Consider the following 20,669-nt stretch of genomic DNA (forward strand, 5'->3'; position numbering starts at 1 on the left):
GTTTGACTATCTTTTAAAACCAGTAAGGATGAACTAGAGGTATCAGCTCTCTTCATGGACTTTGGAGAAATAAGACAAAAAGGAAAGAGATGTTTTGCCGGGTGCGGTGGCTCACGCCTATAATCCCAGCACTTTGGGAGGCTGAGGACAGCGGATCACCTGAGGTCAGGAGTCAAGACCAGAGCCATTGCACTCCAGCCTGGGCAACGAGCACAAATTCGTCTCATAAAAGAAGAGAGAAAGAAAAACAGAAAGAGATGTTTTGATTTTTTAAATTTGGAGTGTTCTGTTCTTACTCTACAGCACTTAGCAGTAGTGCATCTGTCCACCTTGTTCTTTACAACAAAACCCCATTGGTTCTCTCTTACCAAGTTTGCTTTATTCTTGGTTTATCCTTTGTAGGATGTGAAAGGGATATGAAGAGCAAATAGGAAGTGTAACTGTTGCTGCTTGAGAGAAAGCTGTTTTACAATTTGTTGGCAAACAATTTGTAAAAGTACAACAAAATGTGCATTTGTGGCTTCTCATTTGTGTTTTATCATTGCTATATCTCATAATTTGTGTTTTTAAAAAATAATTTAACTTTATTTGAAAAGCACTACAGGGTCAGGTCATGTTTTTAAAAAATCAAGAGGGTAAACACCCCTACTTCTACTTTACCTCCAGTCCTAGTCTGTGGTGGTAATCAGTGTTAACAGTTTAGTTTGTGTTCTTACCCTTCCAGGGTTTTTTTTTTCCCTTTATTTATACAGATATATACATTTTTAAAAACATAGATAACACTTAAAAACAATATGGGGTCATATTATGACTATAATTTGTATTTCTTCCCAACAGTATTTATAGTTTTTTTCATTTCACTATATATTTATAAATTTTTTATTTCTAATAATTTCTCTTGAATAGGTGAGACATCATATAGTATAAAATTCAGTAGAAAATCAGTTTTTCAGAGGTACAAAATTGGCTGACTTTGCACAGACTCCTTTCAGTTCCCAGGTAGGGATGCACAGCCACCTCTTCCACTGAGGAGAGGAAAGGATATGTGTGCTTGTGGGCTCTTCAACTCTGTTGATTACTTGTGATTTATTTTCTGGTCAGTTTGAGTAAGTGATGAAATTAAGTGATAAAATACTGGAAACAGAGAAGAAGCATAAGATTATTTTATCAGAAATATAGTCTCTGTGATGTTTTTTACCATTGACCTCAGTGTCACCCACAAGGATATGGGAGTTTTATGCAAAGAAGAGAAAAGGAAAGGTGAGGGTGTAGGTCAGCCAGCATTAGACTTTGTCAATCTTTTCTTGCCCCTTTATACCTCCTTCCCTGCTTTATTTTTATTTTTATTTTTATTTTTTTTTTTTGAGACGGAGTCTCGCGCTGTCGCCCAGGCTGGAGTGCAGTGGCCGGATCTCAGCTCACTGCAAGCTCCGCCTCCCGGGTTCACGCCATTCTCCGGCCTCAGCCTCCCGAGTAGCTGGGACTACAGGCGCCCGCCACCTCGCCCGGCTATTTTTTGTATTTCTTAGTAGAGACGGGGTTTCACCGTGTTAGCCAGGATGGTCTCGATCTCCTGACCTCGTGATCCGCCCATCTCGGCCTCCCAAAGTGCTGGGATTACAGGCTTGAGCCACCGCGCCCGGCCTATTTTTATTTTTTTTGAGATGGAATTGCACTCTGTCGCCTGGGCTGGAGTGCAGTGGCGCGATCTCAGCTCACTACAACCTGCGCCTCCCAGGTCAAGCGATTCTCCTGCCTCAGCCTCCAGAGTAGTTGGGACTACAGGTGTGTGCCACTACGCCCAGCTAATTTTTGTATTTTTAGTAGAGATAGAGTTTTACCATGTTGGTTGGCCAGGATGGTCTCGATCTCTTGACCTCGTGACCTCCGCCCTCCTCGACCTCTGAAAGAGCTGGGCTTACAGGTGTGAGCCACCGCACCTGGCCTACATGCTTTGTTAAGATAACTAAGGGATTTCTGTGATTGTTAGGATTCAGACTTCTATGTGCATAAGAATCAAGCTGTGTGCATAATAATTGCATGGGATTTCACAGCTGGGCCCCACTCCCAGGGATTTTGTATTATCTACCTCCAAGTGATTTTGATGCTGGTGATCCTTGGACCAGACTTGATGAAGCCCAATTAGATCCAAACGCTTAGCTAGGAAAGCCCCCAAAGTTCGCTTTATTGAATTGTGTAATTTGACTACATCCATTGTTTCTTTTTTCAAATGTAGAGTATATGCCACAAAAATCTTTTCTGGAGCAGTAGGCATCCTAATTAATCTTGATGTTTGTTTATAGCCCCATTGACGGGGCTGTAAACTTGGCAGCAAATTGTGTTCCCACTAATTTGGCATATTCCATAAAAAACATGTATCTGTTGTTAGCTGCCTAGACATTAGCTGGACATGGTTTAGGTTACTTTTCTCTTAAAAAGTGAATTTTAATTCAAGTTCCTTTAAGCCAGCAGTCTCAACCTGGGGCAGTTTTTCCCTCCAGGGAACATTCAGCAGTGTCTAGAGACATTTTTGGTTGTCATGCTGAGGAAGAGAGCGTATAGTGGGTAGAATCCAGGGTTGCTGTTAAACAAGCATGGAACAGCCCCTTACAACAAATATTTATGTAGCCTAAAATGGCAGTGTTGCCAAGATTGAGAAATTATGCTTTAAATGTGTTTTTATATGTGGCCATTTTGTGTGTACTCTGGAGATAACGTGTTTTTCCTCTTATAACATGCTTGATAAACATTTTGGTAACACAAGAATTGTAAATGCTAGTGATGTCAGTAAATAGTTAAGAAATTTAGGGCCAGGCGCGGTGGCTCACGCCTGTAATCCCAGCACTTTGGGAGGCTGAGGCAGGAGGATCACGAGGTCAGGAGATCGAGACCTTCCTGGCTAACACAGTGAAACCCCATCTCTACTAAAAATCCGAAAAAATTAGCCAGGTGTGGTGGCGGGCACCTGTAGTCCCAGCTTCTCAATTTAGAAAGTAGATTTGTTTCCTTTCTATACCTGTGTAATTTGAGGTTTAGTTTACTGTCACATTGTTTACAAACATAAGGAAGATCGTTGCTCATCTGATAGCGTTCTGAACCTTGAGTCATCTGTAATACCTATGGTCTCCAGAAAAGTTTCTCTAAAACTGTATTTGGAGATGTGCAAAATATGTAGGGACATTTTCCCACCTTCGATTGTTAGTTTACCTTTCAGCTTCAGCAATTTACCTTTCAGCTATTACTTTAGTAACATCTCCAACATTGTTTTTCAAACTGCAAGGTGTTACCCAGTAGTGGGTCGTTAAATTAGGTGACAAAGAGCAATTTGAAGAATTAAATACGATAGAAAATGGCAGAGTGGGCTTATGCCTGTAATCCCAGCAGTTTGGGAGGCCGAGGCGGGTGGATCACGAGTTCAGGAGGTTGAGACCATGCTGGCTAATGTGAAATCCCGTCTCTACTAAAAATACAAAAAATTAGCCGGGTGTGGTGGCACGCGCCTGTAGTCCCAGCTACTCAGGAGGCTGAGGCACGAGAATCACTTGAACCCGGAAACTGGAGGTTGCAATGAGCCGAGATTGCACTACTGCACTCCAGCCTGGGCGACAGAACGAGACTGTTTCAAAAAAAAAAAAAAGAAAATAGCAGGGTGTATCACATAATTGGAATATAAGTATTGATTTGTGAAACCTATTTTAATGATAGATCTGTATATGCATGTGCTGGATTGTGATGTAAAGACATTTCTTGCTGTGGTTACACTGAAAAAAATGAAAAGTCACTGATTTCCAATAACTTACAGAAGCAATATGAACTGCATATTCTATTGTTCTTGAAACAAGCTGAGATGTTATTGACTTTGGGAAGCAGTAAAATTATTTTAGTTTTTTAATTAACAGTTTTTGGCTTTGTACCATCAAGAGGTAATTTTAGAAAGCATTCTAAAAATGTGTAAGAGATACACTAAGTATTGGATTGGGCAACATTCTTGAACTGTAGTTCTGTTTCATTAAACATCACTATTTACATGTGCAACAGTGTGTCCATAACAATGTCCCAGTAATGAAATTCTTTCTCCTATTTAAGGCATGTCTGTTTGATGAAAGTCAAACAAAATTGGGTATATGTCAGTGTCTTATGATACTGCTTAACTAAACATTAATTTGACTCTTAGCTAATCAGGAAATGTTTGCCTCACAGTCTTACAGAGCTTTCCACCTTCTAAAAAAGCTAACGTTTCAGAATAGATTCAAGCTTCTTTCTTTCTTTCTTTTTTTTTTTTTTTTTGAGGCGGAGTCTCGCTCTGTCCCCCAGGCTGGAGTACAGGGGCGCTGTCTCGGCTCACTGCAACCTCTGCCTCCTGGGTTCAGGCAATTCTCCTGCCTCACCCTCCCAAGTAGCCTGGATTACAGGCGTGCGCCACCATGCCCAGCTAATTTTTTTGTATTTTTAGTAGAGACGGGGTTTCACCATGCTGGCCAAGCTTGTCTCAAACTCCTGACCTTGAGATCTGCCCACCTCGGCCTCCCAAAGTGCTGGGATTACAGGTGTGAGCCACTGCACTCAGCCTAGATTCAAGCTTCTTTTTTTTTCTTTTTTTTTTTTTTTGAGACGGAGTCTTGCTCTTGTTGCCCAGGCTGGAGTGCAATGGTGTGATCTCAGTGCACCGCAACCTCTGCCTCCCGGGTTCAAGTGACTCTCCTGCCTCAGCCTCCCGAGTAGCTGGTATTAAAGGCATGAGCCACCATGCCCAGCTAATTTTGTATTTTGTGTACAGACGGGGTTTCTCCATGTTGGTCAGGCTAGTCTCGAACTCCTGAACTCAGGTGATCCGCCTGCCTCGGCCTCTCAAAGTGCTGGGATTACAGGTGTGAACCACTGCGCCAGGTGGATTCAAGCTTCTTTTTTTTTTTTTTTTTTTGAGACAGAGTCTTGCTCTGTCGCCCAGGCTGGAGTGCAGTGGCCGGATCTCAGCTCACTGCAAGCTCTGCCTCCCGGGTTCCCGCCATTCTCCTGCCTCAGCCTCCCGAGTAGCTGGGACTACAGGCGCCCACAACCGCGCCAGGCTAATTTTTTGTATTTTTAGTAGAGATGAGGTTTCACCGTGGTCTTGATCTCCTGACCTTGTGATCCGCCCGCCTCGGCCTCCCAAAGTGCTGGGATTACAGGCGTGAGCCACCGCGCCCGGCCAGATTCAAGCTTCTTAAATGGAATTTTGAGCTCACTTAGTTGAGACTTATGTGCTTAGTTGACAAATTTTAATTTTATACTAAAATATTTTAGATTAATGCAAGTTAATTTATTTCAGATTGAATTTAGTGGAAGCTTTTGTAGAAGATGCAGAATTGAGGCAGACTTTACAAGAAGATTTACTTCGTCGATTCCCAGATCTTAACCGACTTGCCAAGAAGTTTCAAAGACAAGCAGCAAACTTACAAGATTGTTACCGGCTCTATCAGGGTATAAATCAACTACCCAATGTTATACAGGCTCTGGAAAAACATGAAGGTAACAAGTGATTTTGTTTTTTGTTTTCCTTCAACTCATACAATATATATTTGGCAATGTGCTGTCCTCATGAAGTTGGTGGTGGTGACTCACTCTTAGGACACATTCAGATTTCTTTTTTTTGTTTTTGTTTTTGTTTTTGTTTTTTTTTGAGATGGAGTCTTGCTCTGTTGCCAAGGCTAGAGTGCAGTGGCGCAATCTTGGCTCACTATAGCCTCTGCCTGCTGGGTTCAAGTGATTCTCCTGCCTCAGCTTCCTGCGTGGCTGGCATTACAGGCATGTACCACCATGCCCGGCTAATTTTTGTACTTTTAGTTTTACCATTTTGGCCAGGCTGGTCTCGAACTCCCAATCTCAGGTGATCTGCCTGCCTCGGCCTTCCAAAGTGCTGGGAGTACAGGCGTGAGCCACAGAACCTAGCCACGTTCAGATTTCTTTCTTTCCTTCTTTTCTTTTTCTTTTCCTCCTCTCCTCTTCTCTCCTCTCCTCCTTTCCTTTCTTTCCTTCTTTCTCTCTCTCTCTCTCTCTCTCTGTTTCTTTGTTTCTTTCTTTCTCTCTTTCTCTGTTTCTTGAAGGAGTCTCGCTCTGTTGCCCAGGCTGGAGTGCAGTCTCAGCTCACTGCAAGCTCCACCTCCCAGGTTCATACTATTCTCCTCCCTCAGCCTCCCGAGTAGCTGGGACTTCAGGCACCCGACACCATGCCCGGCTAATTTTTGTATTTTTAGTAGAGACAGGGTTTCACCTTATTAGCCAGATGGTCTCTATCTCCTGACCTTGTGATCCACTTGCCTTGGCCTCCCAAAGTGCTGAGATTATAGGTGTGAGCCACCGCGCCTGGCCCAGACTTCTTTTTTTTTTTTTTTTGGGAATGGGGAGTGGCTCCTGTCACCGGGCTGGGAGTGCAGTGGCCCAGATCTCCAGCTCACTGGCTTCCGCCTCGGGTTCCACGCCATTCTCCTGCCTCAGCCTCGAGTAGCTGGGACTACAGAAACCGCCTTCGCCCGGCTAGTTTTTATTTTTTAGTAGAGGCGGGTTTCACCGTGTTCGCCAGGATGGTCTCGATCTCCTGACCTCGTGATCCGCCCGTCTCGGCCTCCCAAAGTGCTGGGATTACAGGCTTGAGCCACCGCGCCCGGCCTGGCCCAGACTTCTAATAACAGGTTTGTATTGACTCTTAACTTCATGGCAGAAGCCAAGAGACATGTAACAGGTTAGAAATTTTTGCTTTTTGGAAATGAATGTTAGAGTTAAGGCCTATTGCACTGACAGAGGCAGTGAAAAAGGGTTTGACTGCCAAAGAAGACTCACAGGGCCTAGAATGGCAATGATTATGCATCTACAGTTTATTACAGGAAAAGGATACAATCCAGTAGCAGGATTATAGTAAGGATATGCATCACAGTCAAAGGCTGTCATAGCAAGTCATCCAGAGAGTTCGGGTGCAAGTTCCAGTTGTCCTTTGTTGTGTAAAATCTGTGATGGGGTGCATTTTCTCTCTCAGAGCAGGATGTGTGCACAGGACACCTTGGAACGTAGGAGCCCAAAATAGAGTCTTCACTGGGCTTTTTAATACTTTTCTTGTCAAGCGGACATGTTCCTGTTCTCTAGCCTCTTCAGTGGAGGTCAGAGGAAGAGCTTCATTGAGACCAAGTGCAACTCATCAATCACATTAAACAATGCTGATAGTAAACCACCTGAATATCCCCCGACCCACAAATACAAAACACCACCATTCAATCAGTATTTTTCATGCCTTGATCAGGGGTCATTGCCACGCAGGAACTTTAACAAAACAGTACAGGCTAATATTAGAATTGTTGGAATTAACTCACACAGCACACCTATGAGAGAGTTAAGATAGAGGGTCTTGGTGGTCTCTAACAGTTGAATTCAAAGTGAAGTTACCAGAGTAAAGTGAGCAGACACATATTAATACAATATTGGTAGATAAAATCACCTTGCTCTAATAAGCATAGTTTTAAATTTTAACCGTGTTTCTCCAGTAATTTTAGTAATTATATTGTTGTGTCTAATACGTAAAGCATTTTTTACTTTTTAAAAAAAATTTTAAGCAATTTAGGGTCCAAAGTAATTAAAACAATTTTTTTTAACATAAAGCATTTAAAATTTTACTTAATCATGATCGCTTAGAACTATTAAAACATACCTTCTGATATTATGGGGAAGCTTTGTTGTTTCTTTGTAGAAAGACTTAAAGAAATACAACTTGGGCCAGGCGGGGTGGCTCACGTCTGTAATCCCAGCACTTTGGGAGGCCGAGGTGGGCGGATCACGAGGTCAGGAGATTGAGACCATCCTGGCTAACATGGTGAAACCACGTTAAAAAAAACATTAGCTGAAATTACAAAAAATTAGCTGGGTGTGGTGGCAGGCGTCTGTAGTCCCACCTACTCAGGAGGCTGAGGCAGGAGAATCACTTGAACCCAGGAGGTGGAGGTTGCAGTGAGCTGAGATTGCATCACTGCGCTCCAGCTTGGGCAACAAAAAAAAAAAAAAAAAAGAAAGAAAGAAAATGAGTCTCTACTGGCTGGGCACAGTGGCTCACACCTGTAATCCCAGCACTTTGGGAGGCGGAGATGGGCAGATCACCTGAGGTCGGGCATTGGAGACCAGCCTGACCGATACGGAGAAACCCCATTTCTTTATTATTAGTATTAGTATTATGTATTTTTTTTTTTTTTTTTTGAGACGGAGTCTAGCTCTGTCGCCCAGGCTGGAGTGCAGTGGCCAGATCTCAGCTCACTGCAAGCTCCGCCTCCCGGGTTTACACCATTCTCCTGGCTCAGCCTCCCGAGTAGCTGGGACTACAGGCGCCTGCCACCTCGCCCGCCTAGTTTTTTGTATTTTTTAGTAGAGACGGGGTTTCACCGTGTTAACCAGGATGGTCTCGATCTCCTGACCTTGTGATCCGCCCGTCTCGGCCTCCCAAAGTGCTGGGATTACAGGCTTGAGCCACCGCGCCCGGCCGTTAGTATTGTGTATTTTTGAGATGGAGTCTCACTCTGTCGCCCAGGCTGGAGTGCAGTGGCTGGATCTCAGCTCACTGCAAGCTCCGCCTCCTGGGTTTACGCCATTCTTCTGCCTCAGCCTCCCGAGTAGCTGGGACTACAGGCACCCGCCACCTCGCCCGGCTAGTTTTTTGTATTTTTCAGTAGAGACGGGGTTTCACAGTGTTAGCCAGGATGGTCTCGATCTCCTGACCTTGTGATCCGCCCATCTCGGCCTCCCAAAGTGCTGGGATTACAGGCTTGAGCCACCGTGCCCAGCCGAGAAACCCCATTTCTACTAAAAATACAAAATTAGCCGGGTGTGGTGGCACATGCCTGTAATCGCAGCTATTCGGGAGGCTGAGGCAGGAGAATCGCCCGAACCCGGGGGGTGGAGGTTGCGGTGAGCAGAGATCGTGCCATTGCACTCCAGCCTGGGCAACAAAAGCGAAACTCTCTATCTCAAAAAAAAGAACAAAAGAAAAAGAAAATGAGTCTTTATAGTTTGCTGTTTTCATACTCTTTTAGTGTGGTGTAGGCAGCCATGTATCCACCTTACGCCTCTATTTTTCCATTCTGTCAATGAGTGTCTTCCACTGCTGTGCTTTTCTGATTCCATACCTCTTGTTTTATTCCAGTAGGACCAGCTAGAAACAGAAGGTGATTGACCAGTATTAGGGATGGAATCAGGGTAGAATTATGGAGATAGGCTCTCTACACAATTCACTCTCACCGTTTAAATCAGCTGTTTGATCATTTTTTTTTCTCATATATCTTTAGCATCACATAGTAAATAATATCCTTTTCTTTTCTTTTTTTTTTTTTTTTATCCTTTTATTTTCAAGAGGGAGTATTGGCCTTAAGTTAAGAACTCTCTTAATTTTTTTCCCCCATCATCCCACCCGCACTTCTTTTTTTTTTTTGAGACGGAGTCTCGCTCTTTCGCGCAGGCTGGAGTGCAGTGGCCGGATCTCAGCTCACTGCAAGCTCCGCCTCCCGGGTTGACGCCATTCTCCCGCCTCAGCCTCCGAGTAGCTGGGACTACAGGCGCCCGCCACCACGCCTGGCTAGTTTTTTGTATTTTTTAGTAGAGACGGGGTTTCACCGTGTTAGCCAGCATGGTCTCGATCTCCTGACCTCGTGATCCGCCCGTCTCGGCCTCCCAAAGTGCTGGGATTACAGGCTTGAGCCACCGCGCCCGGCCCCACCCGCACTTCTTACTCCTTACTTTCTACTTGCTTTTATTCTTTACTGGCTCTTTACCACTGCATATTTTTAGATGCACACATCTATTTTTTAAAAAAAGCACCCTTGTTCCTGGGTCCTCTTCCAATACCATCTATTAATATCTCTCTCTCCCTCTTTCCATTCCCAGCTGGGTTTCTGAAAGCCTGCACTTCCCATCTTCCATTCATTCATCTGGTTTCCAGCCCTGACCACAGTACTGAAAGGGCATTTGCTAGGTGACCTTTATTTTTTGCTAAGTCCAGTGAATGCGGGATAGTCCCCCCCGCTTTTTTCTTTCCTTTTTTAGTTTTTTAAGACGGAGTTTTGCTCTTGTTGCCAAGGCTGGAGTGCAATGGTGCAATCTCAGCTCACTGCAACCTGTGCCTCCCGGGTTCAAGCGATTCTCCTGCCTCAGCCTCCCAAGTAGCTGGATTACAGACACCTGCCACCACGCCTGGCTAATTTTGTATTTTTAATAGAGATGGGTTTTCTTCACGTTGGTCAGGGTGGTCCGGAACTCCCAACCTGGGGTGATCCGCCTTACCTCTGCCTCCCAGAGTGCTGGGATTACAGGTGTGAGCCACCGTGCCCAGCCTCGGTAAAGTCTTTAACGAAGCTTCACTGATTTTGACAATTTTGATCTTGAAACTCTCTCTCTTTTTTTTTTCAAGATGGAGTCTTGCTCTGTCACCCAGGCTGGAGTGCAGTGGCACAATCTCGGCTCACTGCAACCTCTGCTTCCCAAGTTCAAGTGATTCCCCTGTCTCAGCCTCCTGAGTAGCTAGGATTACAGTTGCCCACCACCATGCCCGGCTAATTTTTTATATATTTTTAGTAGAGATGGGGTTTCACTATGTTGGCCAGGCTGGTCTCGAACTCCTGACCTCGTGATCTACCCGCCTTGACCTCCCAGAGTGCTAGGATTACGGGCATGAGCCACCATGCCCATCTTTGAAACTCTCCTTTCTAAGGTTATGTTAAACATTTTTGTATTCCTGATTTTCTTTTTGTTCCATGGGTTCTCTTTATCCTTGGTTTTAGCTTTCTTAAGTGTTCCTTTACCCTATCAAATTCTATTTTTGGCTCTCATTTCACTTAATAACAGGAAAAGCTGGGATTTTTTTTTTTTTTTTTTTTTTTTTTTGGGACAGAGTCTTACTTTGTTGCCCAAGCTGGAGTGCAGTGGTACAATCTCAGCTCACTCCAACTCCAGTCGCTTCTGGGTTCAAGCGATTCTTGTGCCTCAGCCTCCCGTGTAGCTGGGGTTACAGGCGTGTGCCACTACGCCTGGCTAATTTTTGTATTTTTAATAGAGATGGGGGTGTCACTATGTTGGCCAGGCTGGTCTTGAACTCCTGACTTCAAGTAATCTGCCTGCCTGGGCCTCCCAAAGTGCTGGGATTACCAATTTGAGCCATTGTGCCCGGCTAAGCTGGAATTCTTTGAATGAGTTCTTAGAGGCTTCCTGAAACTTTGTGCAACATTTTGTGTATGTGTATATTTTCTGGAGAAAGGATTTGTAACTTTCTGTTTTTTGAGACGGAGTCTCACTCTGTGGCTCAGGGTGGAGTGCAGTGGTGTGATCTCAGCTCTCTGCAACTTCTGCCTCCTGGTTCAAGGGAGTCTCCTGCCTCAGGCTCCCAAGTACCTGGGATTACAGGCATGTGCCACCATGCCCAGCTAATTTTTGTACTTTTAGTAGAGACGGGATTTCATTATGTTGGCCAGGCTGGGAATTTGTAACTTTCATCAGATACTCCAAGGGATATGTGTCTTTCCTGGTAGAGAGGGAAGTAATAAAAAATGTATATAAATACCCTCCTCTCCGACTAGAAGGTAAGAAGTACTGCTCTGCACATTCCTTGGGTGATCTTTCTCACTCCCTGGGATAATTAAGGAAGTTAGGAATTGGGGTTGAGGGTAACTTGGCTTCCTTCCTCAACCTCCCTGTATAGGCACAGTCTAATGTACTTGATGACAGTTTGCAACAAGTCAACAATTTCCTACTTTTCTGGTGTTAGATTTAAGTTATATAGACCTGTGAGTGATCATAACATTATCTAAATCAGATGCTTCACATTATAGGTCTTGCAGCTGATGTCCAGTTTAGGTATTTGAAGTGGCTTAGCCTGGAAAATGTTACAGGGGAAAATCTGTTTTCCATGTGTTGTGCTCAGAGCTGTGTTCTTTTCTTTTACACAAAATGTTTGAAATTTGTTGAATTTTAGGTGTACTCTGGTCATTGGGAGCTCCCTAAAGGATCTCTGTGAGGTTTTTTTAAAACAAAACAAAACAAAATGGCATTTTGCAGAACTCAGTGTAGCTCTTTAGCATACTGACTGCAAGGAGAAAGTAAAAAGTGAGGCTAATTTGTAAAGAAAATAGACCAAAGGTACTATGTTTAAAGACAAAATCATGGCTTAAAAGTTTTTCTTTTTCTTAGTATATTAGTATATTGCTAGAAATTGAGTATGCTCTCCTGCTACCTTGTAATTTTTTTTGGTTTTTGATTAACTCTAAGCTTAATGTTATTCCAAATAAATAAATAAATAAATAAAGTGAATTCAGAGAGACAGTAGAGGGCAGCAGCCGTCTAGAAAGTAGATTCACATTGAGTGATTTTGGCTCTTTTAAATCTTTCTCCACTAAGAGATAGCTAATTTCCGAAAAGGTATACTTGGCCTCCCATATTCCTTATGTCTCTCAAACCTGAAAAAACTGGGAGAAAACATAAAATAACAATATTCTACTGTTAGGGCAAATTTCTGATAGTGCTTAAAACAATTTACCCAGGTATCTTTATTTTGTTTTGAGGCAGGGTTTCACTCTGTCACCCAGGCTGGAGTGCTGGAGCCTTGACCTCCTGGGCTCAGCTCAAGTGATCCTCTCACCTTAGTCTCCCAAGTAGCTGGGACTATAGGCATGCACCATCATGCTCAACTAATTTTTTAAAATTTTTTGTAGAGATGGGGGTTTCATCATGTTGCCAGGCTGGTCTCGAACTCCTAGGCTCAAGCAGTCTGCCTACCTCGGCCTCCCAAAGTGCAAGGTTATAGTTGTGAGCCACTGCTCCCAGCCTCAGATTTTTTTTTGTGATGAATTTTATTATAACAGCTACAATACTGAGATGCATAACCCTTCCCTTTCCTGATACCCAGTTACCATCTGTTTCTGTTTAATACACTCCTTAAGTACCTCACATTTGCTGTTCCCCCACCCCCGCATTGTCTATGCATCTTCTTCATTGAACTGGTAGTAGTCTTTGTTAGCTCATCTGATCATGTCATCAATTCAGAATACGTTGCCTCTTCAGTTTAAAACACATTAATTGCTTCCCATAATCTTCAGGACAAGGCCCCATTTCTTCACGTGGCTTGGCCATTGCTTCCCTCTCCCTGTTCAGCTTCCCCCACAGTCCTTCACCTACACCCTCTGTCTCAGTGTAGTGCTGCTAGTCTCCAGACATGCCATGCCTTTTTATGCTTTTATGCATGTTTTCCTGTCTTTAATGTCCTTGTCCATGTGATGAACCCCTACTTATTTTTCCAAGATTGAACTCAAATGTCACCTTTTCTGTGAGCTTCTGTTTTTCTCATGCAGAGTAGAAGTGCTTATCTCCATTGCCCTTGACCCTAAATAACATAGTACATTAGTATAATAATCACATTTTTTACTTGATTTTGTGTGGTTTCCTTCTAAATGGAGAATAAGAATATAAAAGTGATTTATTTGGCATTTCTGGAAAGGGAGATGATAAAAGGAATCTGTGTTACTTATTTAGCCTTTTTAAAAAACCCTTAGCCTATGGAGGCTACTATTTAAGGTTTGATTGGATTTTGTATGTTGGAAATATGTTCTTTAAATCTCATCTTCATCAGTTTATAAAAGCAATATAAGTCCTTTGTAGATCATTATCATGCTGTCCAGATATAGTCATTATTGTTTTGATATAGGTTGTTTCAGTCTTTAAAGCAAATTATACACAGTTCCTCTGTAACACTTGTTTTGAAAACAGATTTGTTCCAGTGTGGGTGGTATATTAGGGAACGATTTGAGCATAATGTAAATTTTGAGTTTGCTTATGCACAAATCCCTAGGAAACACTAGGTGAATGCAGAAAAATGCATCCAGCTGAACTGAGCAGTGTAGAAATATACAAAAGATACACATACAGATGCTCTTGAAATATCTACCTCATTTTCCTGTATATGTTATGAACCATACCCATTCACATCTGGTGTTACAACTTTGCCACCCATTTCGGACAGTACTCCTTTGACCATTTTGCAGTAACTCAGAAGCTGCAGCCCTTTAGAAGTCCACTCCACTGTGGCTCATGCCTGTAATCCCAGCACTTCCTCTGGGAGGCCGAGGCAGGTACATCAAGAGGTCAGGAGATCGAGACCATCCTGGCTAACACGGTGAAACCCCGTCTCTTCTGAAAAAACTAGAAAAAACTAGCTGGGCGTGGTGGCGGGCACTTGTGGTCCCAGCTACTCGGGACGCCGAGGCAGGAGAATGTTGTGAACCCGGAAAGCAGAGCTTGCAGTGAGCCGAGATCGCACCACTGCACTCCAGCCTGGGCAACAGAGCAAGACTCCATCTCAAAAAAATTAAAAAAATAAAAGGCCACTCCACAAGCAAACTGCTTATCTTTTGCAAGGTAACTTATTTATTTTAATAGTTATGTATTTCTTAACCATTTCACGTGTATAAGACTGCTACTACTTTTATGAGGTTCCTGTCTTTGTTTTTTTAACGTGTCACTGATGAAGGTTCTGAGAGTTGTGGCTTGAATTCCAGTTTTCTCATAAGCGCTGTTTTTTGTTGTTTTTTTGAAATGGCCTCACTCTGTTCCCCAGGCTGGGGTGCAGTGGTGTGGTCTCGGCTCTCTGCAGCGTTGGCCTCCCAGCTTAAGCTATCCTCCCACCTCAGCCTCCCAAGTAACTGGGACTGCAGGCATGAGCCATTGCCCAGCTAATTTTTATACTTTGGTGGAGACAGTTTTTCTATGTTACCAGGCTGCTTTGGAACTCCTGAGCTCAAGTAATCAGCCCGCCTTCGCCTCCCAAAGTGCTGGGATTGTAGAGGTGCCTTACCACACCCGGCCGGCTCTGGTTTTTACTGCGTAGTGTTCTGATTTTTAGGAATACATACACTGCATTATATAGCAGAACTGGCTGTATGCAAAAGTCTAATAGAAAATATTGATAGGGTAATGATGCATATAGTACTAATTGTCAATTGCCATAATTGAACTAATATTATTTGACTTTTGACTTTTTTTTTTTTTGAGATGAGTTCTTGCTATATTACCCAGGCTGGTCTTGAACTCCTGGACTCAAGCAATCCTCTTGCCTCAACCTCCTGAGGATGTTTGACAGTTTTTGACTTTTTTTTTTTTTTTTGAGACGGAATCTTGCTTTGTCTCCCAGCCTGCAGTGCAGTGGCATGATCTTGGCTCACTGCAACCTCCACCTCCCGGGTTCAAGCAATTCTCCTGCCTCAGCCTCCTGAGTAGCTAGGATTACAGGCGTGCGCCACCACACACGGCTTTTTTTGCATTTTTAGTAGAGATAGGGGTTTCCCCATATTGGTCAGGCTGGTCTTGAACTCCTGACCTCATGAGCCACCACCTGGCCGGCTTTTTGACAATTTAAATATTAACAGTTACCTATTATAATTGATATTTAGCTAACATCTATTGTTATTTTAACATTCCAGGAAATTATTATGGAGAAACTTTAAAGGTCTGTGTACTTCTCTGGTGTTTTGATTTTTTTTTTTTCTTTTTCTGTGAGTAATTTTCTAAAACTGCTTTCTAGGCCAGGCTGTTTATTTTTTGTTTTTTATTTTTTTGGAGACAGAGTCTTGCTCTGTCGCCCAGGCTGGAGTGTAGTAGTGCTATCTCGCCGCCTAGGTTCAAGCAATTATCCTGCCTCAGGATCCCGAGTATCTGGGACTACAGGCGCACGCCACCACGCCTGGCTAGTTTTTTGTATTTTTAGTAGAGGTGGAGTTTCACTGTGTTGCCCAGGCCGTTCTCGAACTCCTGAGCTCAGGCAGTCCGCCTGCCTCAGCCTCCCAAAGTGCTAGGATTATGGTGTAAGCCACTGCTGGGATTACAGGTGTAAGCCACTGCTCCTGGCCTTATTATTTTATTTTTATAGATTCGGGGTATATGTGCAGGTTTGTGCCATGGATATATTGTGTAATGGTGAGCTTTGTACTTCTATTGTGCTCATGAACATTGTACCCAGTAGGTGGTAATTTTTCAATTCTCATCCCTCTCTCTGCCTCTGCCCTTTTGGAGTTCCCAGTATCTGTTAATTCTCTCTGTATGTCCATATGTACCCATTGTTTAGCTTCTATATTTTTTATTTTATTTTATTTTTGAGACAAGAGTTTTGCTCTGTCACCCAGGCTGGAGTGCAGTGGTGCAGTCTCGGCTCACTACAACCTTGGTCTCTGGGTTCAGATGATTCTCGTGCCTCAGCCTCCCGAGTAGCTGGAATTACAGGTCCGTGCCTCAATGCCCAGCTAATTTTTGTATTTTCAGTACAGACGGAGTTTCGCCATGTTGGCCAGGCTGGTCTCAAACTCCTGGCTTGAAGTGATCCGCCTGCCTTGGCTTCCCAAAGTGCTGGGATTATGGTGTGAGCCACAGCTCCTGACTCCGTGTTTTTTCTTTTAATTATAAAGGTAATAATGTAAAAAGAAGTCAACTCCCAGTTTAACTCTAGCAGAGTAACCAGTGTTAATTTTTTTTTTTTTTTGAGACGGAGTCTTGCTCTGTTTCCCAGGCTGGAGTGCAGTGATACCATCTTGGCTCACTGCAACCTTCTCCTCCTGAGTTCAAGCCATTCTCCTGCCTCAGCCTCCTGAGTAGCTGGGATTATAGGTGCCCATCACCACGCCTGGCTAATTTTTGTATTTTTAGTAGAGATGAGGTTTTAGCATGTTGGCTAGGCTGGTGTTGAACTCCTGACCTTGTGAGCCACTGAGCCTGGCCAATCCATTCCTTTTTATGGCTGAGTAGTATCACAGTTTCTTTATCCACTTGTTGATTCATGGGCATTTGGGTTGGTTCCAAGTTTTTGCAATTGTGAATTTTGCTGCTATAAACATGCGTGTGCAAGTATCTTTTTTGTGTAATGATATCTTTTCCCCTGGGTAGATACGCAGTAGTGGGATTGCTGGATCAACTGATAGTTCTACTTTTAGTTCTTTAAGGAGTCTCCACACTGTTTTCGTTAGTGGTTGTACTGGTTTACATTCCCACCAGCAGTGTAGAAGTGTTCCCTGTTCACTGCGTCCATGCCAGCATCTATTCTTTTTTTATTTTTTGTTTATGGCCACTCTTGCAGGAGTAAGGTGGTATTGCATTGTTGTTTTGATTTGCATTTCCCTGATCGTTAGTGATGTTGAGCATTTTTTTATGTTGACCATTTGTATATCTTTTCTTGAGAATTGTCTATTCATGTCCTTAGCCCACTTTTTGATGGGATTGTTTGGTTTTTTGTTTGAGCTCGTTGTAGATTCTGGATATTAGTCCTTTGTCAGACGTATAGATTGTGAAGATTTTCTCCCACTCTGTGGGTTGTCTGTTTTCTTCTGCTGACTGTTCCTTTTGCCATGCAAAAGCTCTTTTTTTTTTTCTTTGAGACAGTCTCGCTCTGTCGGCCAGACTGGAGTGCAGTGGCATGATCTTGCCTCACTGCAACCTCTGCCTCCTGGGCTCAAGCAGTTCTCCTGCCTCAGCCTCCCAGGTAGCTGGGATTACAGGTGTGTGCCACCATGCCTGGCTAATTTTTGTATTTTTTCACCATGTTTGCCAGGCTGGTCTCGAACTGCTGACCTCAGGTAATCCACCCACCTTGGCCTCCCAAAGTGTTGGGATTACAGGTGTGAACCACCATGCCCAGCTGCAAAAGCTCTTTAGTTTAATTAAGTTCCAGCTAGTTTTTGTTTTTATTGCATTTGCTTTTGGGTTCTTGGTCATGAAGTCCTTGCCTAAGTCAGTGTCTAGAAGGATTTTTCCAATTGTTATCTTCTAGAATCTTTATAGTTTCAGGTTCTTAGATTTAAGTACTTGACCCATCTTGAGTTGATTTTTGTATAAGGTGAGAGATGAGGATCCAGTTTCTTTCTCCTACATGTGGCTTGCCAATTATCTCAACACCATTTGTTGGATAGGGTGTTCTTTCCCCACTTTACGTTTTTGCTTTGTCAAATATCAGTTGACTGTAAGTATTTGAGTTTATTTCTGCAGTCTCTATTCTGTTCCACTGGTCTATGTGCCTATTTTTATACCAGTACCATGCTGTGTTTGTCGGCCTTATAGTTTGAAATCAGATAATTTGATGCCTTCAGATTTGTTTTTTTTTTCTTAGTCTTGCTTTGGTATGCGGACTCTTTTTTTCTTCCGTATGAGTTTTAGAATTGGTTTTTCTAATTCTTTGGTGGTATTTTAATGGGAATGGTGTTGAATTTGTAGATTGCTTTTGGCAGTGTGGTTATTTTCACAGTATTAATTCTACCCATCCATGAGCATGGGATGTGTTTCCATTTGTTTGTGTCATCTGTAATTTCTTTCAGCAGTGTTTTTGTAGTTTTCCGTGTAGAGGTCTTTCAACTCCTTGGTTAGGTATTTCCTAAGTATTTTATTTTTTTTTGCAACTATTGTAACTATTGCAAATATTGTAAAAGGGGTTGAGTTCTTGATTTGATTCTCAGCTTAGTCACTGTTGGTGTATAGAAGAGCTACTGATTTGTATACATTAATGTTGTATGCAGAAACTTTGGTGAATTCTTTTATCAGTTCTAGGAGCTTTCTGGAGGAGTTTTTAGGGTTTTCTAGGTATACAATCATATCATCAGTATACAGCGACAGTTTGACTTCCTCTTTACTGATTTGGATGTCCTTGATTTCTTTTCCTTGTCTGATTGCTCTGGCTAGGACTTCCAGTACTATGTTGAAGAGGAGTGGTGAGAGCAGGCATCCTTATCTTGTTCCAGTTCTTAGAGGGAATGCTTTCAACTTTTCCCTGTTCAATATTATTGTTGGCTGTGGGTTTGTCAAGATGGCCTTTATTACATTGAGGTGTGTCCCTTGTATGCTGATTTTGCTGAGAGTTTTAATGATAAAGGGATGCTGGATTTTGTCCAATGCTTTTTCTGAACCTGTTGAGATGATCATGTGATTTTTGTTTTTAATTCTGTTTATGTAATGTATCACATTTACTGACTTGGGTATGTTAAACCATTCCTATGTCCCTGGTATAAAACCCACTTGATCATGATGCATTATCTTTTTGATATGTTGTTGGATTCGATTAGCTAGTATTTTGTTAATGATTTTGGCATCTATGTTCATCTGGAATATTGGTCTGTAGTTTTTTGATCATGTCCTTTCTTGGTTTTGATATTAGGGTGATACTGGCTTCATAGAATGATTTCAGGAGGGTTCCCTCTTTCTCTATCTTGTGGGATAGTGTCAATAGTGTTGGTACCAATTCTTTTTTTTTTTTTTTTTTTGAGACGGAGTCTCGCTGTGTCTCCCAGGCTGGAGTGCAGTGGCCTGATCTCGGCTCACTGCAAGCTCCGCCTCCCGGGTTCACGCCATTCTCCCGCCTCAGCCTCCCAAGTAGCTGGGACTACAGGAGCCTGCCACCACGCCCGGCTAGTTTTTTGTATTTTTAGTAGAGACGGGGTTTCACCATGTTAGCCAGGATAGTCTCGATCGCCTGACCTCGTGATCCACCCGCCTCGGCCTCCCAAAGTGCTGGGATTACAGGCTTGAGCCACCGTGCCCGGCCTGTGTTGGTACCAATTCTTTGAATGTCTGGTAGAATTCTGCTGTGAATCTGTCTGGTCCTGGACTTTTTTTTGTTGGTAATTTTTAAATTACCATTTTTATCTTGCTGCTTGTTACTGCTCTGCTCAGGCTAATTCTTCCTGATTAAAGCTAGGAGGGTTGTATCTTTCCAGGAATTTATCCACCTCCTCTAGGTTTTCTGGTTTATGTGTGTAAAGGTGTTCGTAGTAACCTTGAATGATCTTTTGTATTTCTGTGGTGTCAGTTGTAATAGCTCCTGTTTCGTTTCCAATTTGAGCTTATTTGGATTTTCTCTCCTATTTTCTTGGTTAATCTTGCTAATGGTCTTTTTATTTATCTTTTCAAATAACCAGCTTTTTGTTTCATTTATCTTTTGAATTTTTGTTTGTTTGTTTCAATTTCATTTAGTTCTGGTCTGATCTTGGTTATTTCCTTTCTTCAGCTGGGTTTGGGTTTGGTTTGTTCTTGTTTCTCTAGTTCCTTGAGGTGTGACCTTAGATTGTATGTTTGTACGCTTTGAAACTTTTTGATATAGGCGTTTAGGGCCATGAACAGTACTAGCACCACCTTTGCTGTATCCCAGAGGTTTTGATAGGTTGTGTCACTATTGTTCAATTTGAAGAATTTTTTTATTTCCACCTTGATTTCATTTTTGACCCAATGATCATTCAGGAGCAGGGGTTTTTTTGTTTTTGTTTTTGAGACGGAGTTTCGCTCTTGTTGCCCAGGCTGGAGTTCAATGGCATGATCTTGCCTCACTGCAACCTCCGCCTCCTGGGTTCGTGCAATTCTTCTGCCTTAATCTCCCGAGTAGCTGGGATTAGAGGTGCCTGCCACCACGCCTGGCTAATTTTTTGTAGTTTTAGTAGAGACGGGGTTTTACCATGTTGGCCAGGCTGGTCTTGAACTTCTGACCTGAGGTGATCCACCCGCCTTAGGCTCCCGAAGTGTTGGGATTACAGGCGTGAACCACTGCGCCCAGCCTCAGGAGCAGGTTATTTAATTTCTATGTATTTGCACAGTTTTGGAGGTTCCTTTTGTAGTTGATTTCCAGTTTTATTCCACTGTGGTCTGAGAGAGTGCTTGAT

General features: G+C 42.9%; 1 protein-coding gene across 1 annotated transcript in view; it reads left to right on the forward strand.

Moving 5' to 3' along the window:
* The window catches only part of MSH2 (mutS homolog 2), a 75,195-nt gene that overhangs the window by 20,820 nt on the left and 33,706 nt on the right, over positions 1-20,669 (forward strand). The window contains exon 7 of the mRNA XM_031655136.1: positions 5,309-5,508. Within this exon, the coding sequence (XP_031510996.1) occupies positions 5,309-5,508 (200 nt within the window). The remainder of the gene's footprint in view (positions 1-5,308; positions 5,509-20,669) is intronic.

Source organism: Papio anubis, chromosome 14, assembly GCF_008728515.1.
Source record: "Papio anubis isolate 15944 chromosome 14, Panubis1.0, whole genome shotgun sequence".
NCBI lineage: Eukaryota > Metazoa > Chordata > Mammalia > Primates > Cercopithecidae > Papio > Papio anubis.